This window comes from Schistocerca serialis, chromosome 10 (genome assembly GCF_023864345.2).
Source record: "Schistocerca serialis cubense isolate TAMUIC-IGC-003099 chromosome 10, iqSchSeri2.2, whole genome shotgun sequence".
Classification (NCBI taxonomy): domain Eukaryota; kingdom Metazoa; phylum Arthropoda; class Insecta; order Orthoptera; family Acrididae; genus Schistocerca; species Schistocerca serialis.
In genome coordinates, this window is record NC_064647.1 from 141,172,755 (window position 1) to 141,182,398 (window position 9,644).

A 9,644-nucleotide genomic window follows, 5' to 3' on the forward strand; every position below is an offset into this window, starting at 1 on the left:
CATATTTTTCCAAGCATTTTTGGTAACACGACAAGTTTTTTCCAAACCAGTGTTATACCAGATGCGGTCCGGTGCTCGGAACCAGCTGTTCACTGTTGACCTAATTCATCATCAGTGTTAAAGGGCTTACCTCCAAGATGGTCTTTGAGTTGGGGCAACCCATGAAAATCACCTGGGGCAAGATCTGGTTAATATGCAGTATGCAGGAACATTTCAAAGTTGAATCTGCCAAGGTAATTCGAGCTTTATGAGGCAGAGAATTGTCTTAATGGAAGGGAATTTTGTGAAGCAAAATTCCTGAACGTTTTGTTTTGCTGCTAGCTTGCAGATTCCTCAAGACACTGTAGTACCTCTCTGCATCCTTTGTAGTGTGCCCCTGACAGTCCCAAAAGATAATTGCCAGAACTTTCCCTGCAGAATGTGTTACCTTTGCCTTTTTTCGGGAATTTCACCAGGTTTTTTCCACACGATTGTCTGTTGTTTTGTCTCAGAGGTCGAATAATGATGTCTCATCTCCATTCCAATGCTCATACTGCCTTCTTCATAATCATAGATTAACTTCTGGTGGATATCGACAGCGGATATTTGTTTTCCTGTGAAAAAACGAATGACAGAGCACAGCATAAAAGCGGAAACACTTTACACTGGTAACTCCATGCTAACTGGCAGCATACTTGTAAGATACTACGGTATTCTTAGTAAGATAGTGTGTGTGTTGTCAACAGACACAGTTGAACTCGGCAGCCCTCACAGGTCATGTGAAAAGTTTATTTTGCAGAATAATGAAATAGGGAAACATACTCATTGGATGACCCCCATAGATCTACATAAGCCCCCTGCAAACCAGTGTTAAGTGCATGGCAGAGGGTAATTAGCGTGGCAGGGATTTCCCGGTTCCAGTTTTTCTAACATTGTGGCTTTGTACAGTAAACCTACAGTTAAAAATATAGAGTCGGGTTATTATTAAAACTAAAGGTATTTTGAATGATTGAGATCTGTAGGAGATCAACAAATATATAATAAAATATGGAATAAAACACTTAACTGCAGTCTCAAGATATCAGCCCAATAGACGCAAATTCTTGTATAACCTTTCATATGTTAGTGAGTGTTCAATCGATATTAGCAGTAAGGCTCCTTCAGCCAATAAAGGGGTAATTTTTTCTCATTAGTCGTGGGTCCACCCTTCGTCAGCGATGTAACTGGTTGATGTGTGCCATTTAATGTGAAACTTCTGGACTTGCACTATTTGAGTGCTGTATGTGAACAAAACAACAACAACAACATGTGAACAAAAGTTGCCACTGAGAGTAAGCCATCATTACAAGCCTGAGTACTATAGAAATAAAGAAAATAGAAACATAATGTTCAAACAGGCTGCCCAATATACGTTCATCTCACATGTTGGAACCAAAGATTAGGTCATGAAAAGCAAAGTACTATCTGGCAGTCCCGAAGTGGATATTAAAGCGTAAAGGTTGTGTCTTATCGTTCTTAGATAATAATTTGTATAGTATTAATAATTATTTGGTGGTGATTAGTTTATGAGATATGTCCAATGAGAGGACAAAAATGAATGAATAAACATATTAATCCAACAACATTTTTAATGTGGTACTGAGTATACATACAACACGAAATGTCTAGATTCTTTTATACACCATTCTTTGTTAATCTGAGGGCTGTTTTAGGTTTCGGTTCACTTTTCAAGAGGAATAATTGTACAAAAATTTTATCGTATTCTAGTTACGTACTTTTTCTGTCCTCTCACTGTCATTTAAATAATTTGGTCCAAACAACTGCAAGATTTACATAGGTTTTTAGAACAACATCTCTTCCATTGTCCATCATCACATATTTTGTAGGAATTATCTTGGTAAGTTTGAATTCTTTATTCTTCTAGCGTTATTAAGATTTATGGATATTGGAAGGAACAGGCTCATAAATTTTCTCCAGAGTTCCTCCAGGCCACAGAAAGTTGTATAGGATAGTACTAATCTCTACGAACAAGGGAAGGAGTAGCTTGAGGGATTAAAGGTAAAGGATAAAATGTTTAACATTTTTTTCACCACTGCTCTACCAGCGAGTGGGCATTGTTGATAGTGATCTAACTTAAGTCGCTCATTCTTTTTTGAGACTGGGAGGTATGGTTGCTATGAAAATAGTTTAGAATTGCCGCATCACATGACTGAACTAAGACAAAAGGAATACCTGCACTTCAGCGTCCATTATGCACCATTGGTGGCTTGCAGATGAAGGTGTAGAAGTTCATGTAGTATGCATTACAATTCTATTGCCCCTCTCAGTTAATTTCTTACATCTGTTCGATAAATTATTGATGTTTGTGTTATCCTGATGTTTCATTTTGCAGTAATCCCACTGTCAGCGAGCTTGCCTTCATTTAACTTCTGCGGAATACTCTCTAACTACTTTACAAAGTTTTGGATTCTAAAGTAATGTCTCAAATGAACTCAACTCTCTCTCTCTCTCTCTCTCTCTCTCTCTCTCTCTCTCTCTCTCCCTCCTCCCCTCTCTCTCTCTCTCTCTCTCTCTCTCTCTCTCTCTCTCTCTCTCTCTCCTGCCACTTGAAGAGGGCCTAAAATTATATTAACTGAAAGCAGTGTGCTCCTACTTTATAAAATAGTTTGTTGGAACTTCTGAGACATTTGTCAACCTAGTATTTTTTTATATATTTTTTCACATTGATACGTGCACTCTTGTGCTCCTACTTTATAAGATAGTTTGTTGGAACTTCTGAGACATTTGTCAACCTAGTATTTGTTAATATAATTTTTCACATTGATACGTGCACTCTTGTGTGAACAGTTTCTGACAAAGTTTTCTTTGCTTTCTTCAGTACTATTCCTGTTGGTGTGGAGGACGACAAGAATAACAGTGATGGCAGAAGTTTGATTGCCTGCATTCCACCTGCTTCAGGAACAGACAACAGGATACAGTGTACCACCAGGCAGGAAGCATTCAATGGGAGTAAAATTGGTACAAGACATTTGAGGCACAGATGTGGCATCTGCAAAACAACGTTTGCACAATTGCAGGAACTGAAGGAGCACACACACTTGAACCGATGTGAGCTTCAGCATTCGTGCAGCGTGTGTCACAAGATATTCACAAACAGTACTGATTTGAAGGGGCACTTCAGAGTGCACACTGGTGAACACCAATACAGCTGTGGCGTTTGCAACAAGACATTTGCACAACGTTGTACCCTGAAGCAGCATTCGCGGTTGCACACTGGCGAACGCCCATACAACTGTAAGTTTTGCAGCAAGACATTCATACGAAATACATGTCTGAAGCAGCATTTGCGGGTGCACACTGGCGAACGGCCCTACAACTGTGGCGTTTGCAACAAGACATTCACACAAAGTTATACACTGACGCAGCATTTACGGTTGCACACTGGCGAGCGTCCCTACAGCTGTAGGGTTTGCAAAAAGACATTCACACGAAGTAGTACACTGAAGGAGCATTCGCTGTTGCACACACTGGCGAACATACCTACAGATGTGGCGTCATTCATCTCCAAAAATAGTCTGAAGAAGCATTCGCGGCTGCACACTGGTCGTACATCTGAGGTGTTTGTAACAAGACATTTGGACGAAGTGGGGAACTAAAGCAGCCCATCTGCACTTTACCAGTATCCTTCGCAATTTTCTGTTCCCTCTTCTAGCGGTCTGCTGCAGTACTTTGGCACAGGGTTTTCATTACATGATAGAATTGCAGATTTGTATATGCAACGACTGAAAACAATAATTACCTGACTTTGGGTTTTTCCATTTTCTTTCTTTTTGCTCTGATGGAAAAATTTGCTGTCAGATTATCTGACATTTGGCCATCATTTCCATCAAAAATCGCAGTAGCATTTATTGGGTGCAAGATGACATTATCATTGCAATTAATTTGTTACTGAAATTGTGCATGATGTTAAAAAATAAGAGCGATGGTGGCATTTTGTAGAAATCATGTGCTTTTTATTTTAGGTGATAAGGTATTGAGTATTAAAAAAAGTTAGGAATCTGTGCTACTGCACATTTTGCTGAAAAAGATTTCATTGCTTATCAGTATGATTGATTCCCCTTTAATTTCCACAGTGATAAACTACTGGTGCATATTTGTTTTGACTGTTCTGTAATATTAAACATTAAATGCATTTTATACTCATACAGGCTAATATCTTAGTAAGATATAAACAAAGGAGTCACTATGTGTACACATGCATACATGCACAAATGCGCTTACTCATATGTGAGTGTGTGTGTCTGTGTGTGAGCGCTCAAAGATTACCATTAAAACTCATTTCTGTTAACATCACCATCTATTACTATGTAACATTACTAATGGTTCCTGCTAAGTCAAGTATGAAATACCATGATACAAACTAAAATATACTAATACCTTCTGTATTTTTCCATATCTTAATTATGTGGTGCAGTTTATTTTCTGTTAGAAACAGTTCTCTTGCTCCTGTAGTGGTATAAATAAGGAATCTCAAATAATGAGGAAAATACCTCTAAAAATTCCTCGCCTTCAATAAGGCGCCAGGAGATGGAGTTTTAGTTTTTGAGCATGAACTTAACAGTTATATAAATAAAATTGCGCTCTTGCTGTTTCCAGAATTAAGTGTCGAAAATGTAGGGTGGCAATGGAAGTAGTATATTTTCATTTGATCATTATGAGGTTTAATGTATATTTGCACCTCTGTACCAAATAGGTAAGGGTTCTAAAAACTTCGTCACTACTGAAAAGTCAAATTGAAGTTAATTTCTTAAAGAGCACTTCACACAAACGGCTTCCATAACTTTTGCTGCACTGCTGAAGTTGTTCGGCGATGCTCATCTTTATGATCACAGACATTTCTTGAGAGGTAGCCTCTCTTTCTTCCTGGATTACAGCTTTTAGCTCATTAGTACTGTGGAGTGTGTAAAACGTATAGTGTGAGTAAAGGCCAAAAAGATAAGATCCGAGAAATTAGGGTTCAAGAGGAGGCATACAGACAGTGGTTTTCCCTCGCACCATTTTCAAGTGGAACATGAAAGGAAATGACTAGTAGTGGTACAGGATATCTTCCGCGAACCGCCGGACAGTGGATTGCTGATAATCTAAGTCGATGTAATTGTAGAGAAGAAACTACCTGCTGGATATGACTCCACAGAAACAAGTCTGGAGCTGGAAGATCAGACGTTCTTGCTGGCCATGGGATATCATCGTATCCTGAGCATAATTAATGTAGGAGGTGATGCCTCATTGTAGCCATTAAATTACGAGCCACCAGGGCTGTAGGTGCACTTGCTGAAACCATATGGCGTTTAGGTGCAATGTCCCTGCAGCTATGAATGAAGAAGTTGTTGATCATAGCCGCATGCTGCTCAGAATTGACACTCACTTGCCAGCTATTGTCAAAATAAATGGGGCCTAACAATTTTATTGGCACAATAATGTTTGGTCTACACTGGGCCTTTTCATGAATGAGTATCCTAGTAAGATGAGAAATTTAGTTTATTGATAAACGCCTTCAGATGAAAATTTGCCTCATTAAACATAACAAGATTTGTCAGAAATGCGTCATCCTGGTTTGTTCTGCCCAATGATGTAACTGTGCTTTCCCAGTTTATCTGCTGGCTATAGCTGTTGCGCTACTTACATTTTGTATCGTTGAAATTTTAAAACTTTTCCAAGCTTCTGCAAAGATATGCAGAGGATCTGTAATCTACTGGAATGGTGACAGAAAAATCGCTGTGTGCTTCGTTTCAGGGCTCCTGAATATTTTCGTCTCTCAAAACTTTTGCAGTAATAACACTCGTTCGTGTGGCCTATTCCTCTGTACCAATACGATTTGGTTTACTGGGTACCCATCAAGCACTACCCGTACATTACCGTTGTTCATCTCAAGAAAAAAATGCAGATTATTATATTGACTTGACAGAGAATCATTGGTCTTTGTTGAAATCAGTAAACAGAGCGAAGCCATCTGTCTAGACATTCTGTGACCATTTTGTATGTAGGGGAGCCTGGCCTAAAATAAAATACTAGAATAAAATGACACACCACGTGTTTCTCGAATACCATGATACTCAGCTTTAAATCTAGTTTGGTTGGTTTGTGGGATTAAAGGTACCAGACTGCTACGGTCATCGGTCCCTTTTTAAATCTAGTGTAGTGCGCAATTCACAAGTTGGTAGTTGTGGTATTGTCTTATGGGGCGTGCACCTATTGTCTTTATTTTCCGTGCTAGAGCTCAAAGTCGTAATCAACAGGTGCTAATCTAATATCGGTAAGTCACATAATGCTCCAAACACGTGCTTTATTATATTGTTATCAAAAATGTAAGTTAAGGTCATGGAACCGTATTCTTTTTTTTTTGTTTGTTGACAACAAAGTTTTTTTGATAGACATAAGCTGGTCATGTGTGTGTTGTTCCGAGTACAAAATGGCTGTTCAGGGTAAAAGATACACCAGTTACTTGTGTATGATGAAACAGTGGGTCATTTTACCCATATATAGTGTGCCATTTTACCCTGTCAAATAAATCGTATCTTTGAATGTTTATTGTTGTGTTTACGTATTAAAATTAATTATAATACTAAAAACAACAATACAGTGTTAATAAGATAATGAAATTATATATCGTAAATGTTTTATATACAGAAATATTTGTAGGCTTAGGCTATAACTGCTGGCTGATAGTAATTGATGCAATATAATAATATCATATGCCTAACTTTAAGTGTGCTGTCTGTGTAGGATCATAAAACAATAGATGCGTAGTACTCAGCTTCTTTTCAGCGCAAATGGTTGGGACCTACAAGAGAGTCATGGAGCGAAGACTCAATGAAATAAGCTATTCAAGCTATTGAAAGAAAAGATATGGGATGGCTAAAAGCTTCAAAGACGTTTGGTGTTCCAAAAGCTACGTTACGTCGAAGAGTTATGGGGAAAAAAACGTATCACTGGAGCAGACAAAGGCTTGGGACGATTCATGTCTACGTTTTCTAAGACTTGAAACATTGCTGGTCGGTCACATAAAAGATTTAGAATCCCAAATGTTTGGTCTTACACGTAACGATATACGAAAATTAGCTTTTCAGTTAGCAGAGCAAATAGAATACCTCACAGATTATTGAACAAACATTACAGAAAAATAATATTGAGCCCGCTAGAGTATGGAATGTTGACGAATCAGCACTTTCAACAGTGCAGAAACCTCAAAAAGTGTTTGTGGCAACTGGTAAAAAACAAGTTGGGACAATCACCAGTGCAGAGAGAGGACAGCATGTAACTGTTGTATGCTGCATGAGTTCAGCAGGAAACTTTATCCCGCCAACTCTACTTTTTCCAAGGAAAAGATGGAAGCACGAGCTTTTAGATGGCGCACCTACAGGATCACTAGGGCTGCCTAGTGAATCTGGCTGGATGACGGGAGATTCATTCTCACTTGGCTTAAAAAATTTTCAAAAGTATGCAAATGGAAGCAAAGATAACATGGTTTTATTACTATTAGATGGACATAGTACGCATAAAGGCTTAGAAGTAGTCACTTACGCGAGAGAAAACGGCATAATTATGATTCCTTTTCCTCCTCATTGCACACACAAGCTGCAACCTCTAATCGTATGTTTCTATGGTCCCCTGAAGACTTACTATGATCAGTCCGCCACAATGTACTTAAAAAATCATCCTGGATGAGTCTTAACTCAATTTCAGGTAGCTGAAATATTTTGTGAGGCATATGGGAAAGCTGCTACTATTAGTAATGCCTTAAGTGGATTCAGGAAAACCGGAATTTGGCCGTTAAACCCACAAATATTTCCGGAGCACGAATTTTTGCCTTCTTTAGTAACAAACATTGATGAAGAGTGCGAAGAGACTGGCAATGGAGAAGTTACAGTGAAGAATATAGTTGAGCCAACACATTCAGAAGAACAACGTATCCAGAATGACTCGACTTCACAAGAAGACGTTACACTTCCATACGGTTCTAATCAAAATAGTGAGAATAGTCCAGATACCCCTCTACCAGATCTAAGGGAAACGTACTGTTCCAAGACCCAACATATCCGAATTTCACCACAGGACATATTATCTGTCCCATCAGATTCTGGATCTTATGTTCGAAGCAAAAGAAAACGGGATGGTTCCCAAATTTTAATCAGTAGACCATATCTATTAAATTTACAAGCAAAGGTCGCGGGAAAGCGAGCATTAGAAGAGAGCAAAGCAGGAAGAAATGCAAAAGGACAGCTGACATTCAGGGATGAAAGTGAAGAAGAAGCAGATATTTTGGGTGGAGATACTGACGAGGACGATTCTCCCTGTATTTACTGCAATGACCTTTTTAGTCGTTCTAAGCCTGGGGAAACTTGGCTGCGGTGTGTGAAATGTGCCATGTGGGCACATGCTGAATGCGCAGGTCTTCCTAGGACAGCTAAGAGATTTGTATGTGACATATACAAAGACAATACTTTATAACATGATATTTTTACTAGGGTAAAATGATGTACATGTGTTTCAGTTTACCCCCAGTAACTAGGGTAAAATGACCTACACGTGTTTCATTTTACCCCTAGTAATTAGCGTAAAATGAAACACTGAAGTAATTTTGCAATGCTAATTTTCTGCAAAAAATATTTTCTTTTTTAAAATTGCTTTTGTACTAAAACATGTGTTTGTTAGTTATCTTCGTGTTTGCAACTTTGTACAAACAAATATAAATAAACATCGAGTACAGAGTCAGTTTTGCTTAGGGTGTGTTATTTTAGGCCAGGTTCCCCTACAGGATGAAAGACCCCCAGGATGCCGTAAAATTAAGATTTATTAGAAAACAAAAGAATGAAACACCAAGCGCCCAGAGTGTTGGCAAAGACGTTAATTATGAATGCGCGATAAGGCGCAGACAAATAAAAGAAAAAACATTCAATATTTGTATAGTTTTTTTGTTTTTACTCTTACCCTCTCTCGTATGTAGAACGACTATGAAGATGTGCAATTTTAGATATGAAGTATTGCGAGCTCTATGTATCACATGTGTGCGTGAATAATATTATATTGGACAACAGTATCAAGTATTTTTTTATCTATTGAAGTGAAGAGAACATATAAGGGGGATTTTCTTGATTACGACAAGCACCACTGTTCACGGAGTCCGCCACCTGCAGCTACAATTAAAATGTAAGCCAAAAGATACAAATAAACACAGAACTTTTTTTTTTATAACGCAGTTGTATTATATCCCAAAAAAATGTGTCTTCATACGCTTAGTCAGTAATATTTAGTAATATTTAATTAATTTATTCATTTCCTTTTTATATTACAACTGTCGACCTGTGTGCCAGGACTTCAAGGTGGGAGTAATATTTGTTTACTATTGTTATAGTAACAAATTTCAATGACATTGTTATGAATCATAAGAACTAATTGCCTGTATTTTCTGTTTGCATGAATCACGGCAAGGAGCAAGTATTACAAAAAGACAAAAATTGAGGATAAAAATTTTGAAAGGAATAAAAACTATTTTGTTTTTCGCAGCAAAGGTAGGGCGACTACGCAAGTTGCTTGCATGGTTAAGCTTGGTAGCGCCTCTTTTGATGTAGATAGAAACATTTTCCTCATTATTCGCTTTCTTGAAT

The 9,644-nt window shown here is 38.1% G+C and overlaps 1 protein-coding gene across 3 annotated transcripts in view; it reads left to right on the forward strand.

The window, feature by feature from the left end:
* LOC126424983 (zinc finger protein 501-like) overlaps window positions 1–9,231 on the forward strand; it is a 263,358-nt gene extending 254,127 nt beyond the window's left edge. For 2 of the 3 annotated variants that reach the window (XM_050087871.1, XM_050087870.1), the window contains exon 7: window positions 2,858–4,329. In XM_050087871.1, coding sequence (XP_049943828.1) covers window positions 2,858–3,635 — 778 coding nt within the window. In that variant the 3' untranslated portion in view covers window positions 3,636–4,329. Of the gene's footprint in view, window positions 1–2,857; window positions 4,330–6,804 lie in introns of those variants that run through there. The other variant, XM_050087873.1, reaches the window with a different exon arrangement.
* The last annotated feature ends 413 nt before the right edge of the window (window positions 9,232–9,644 follow it).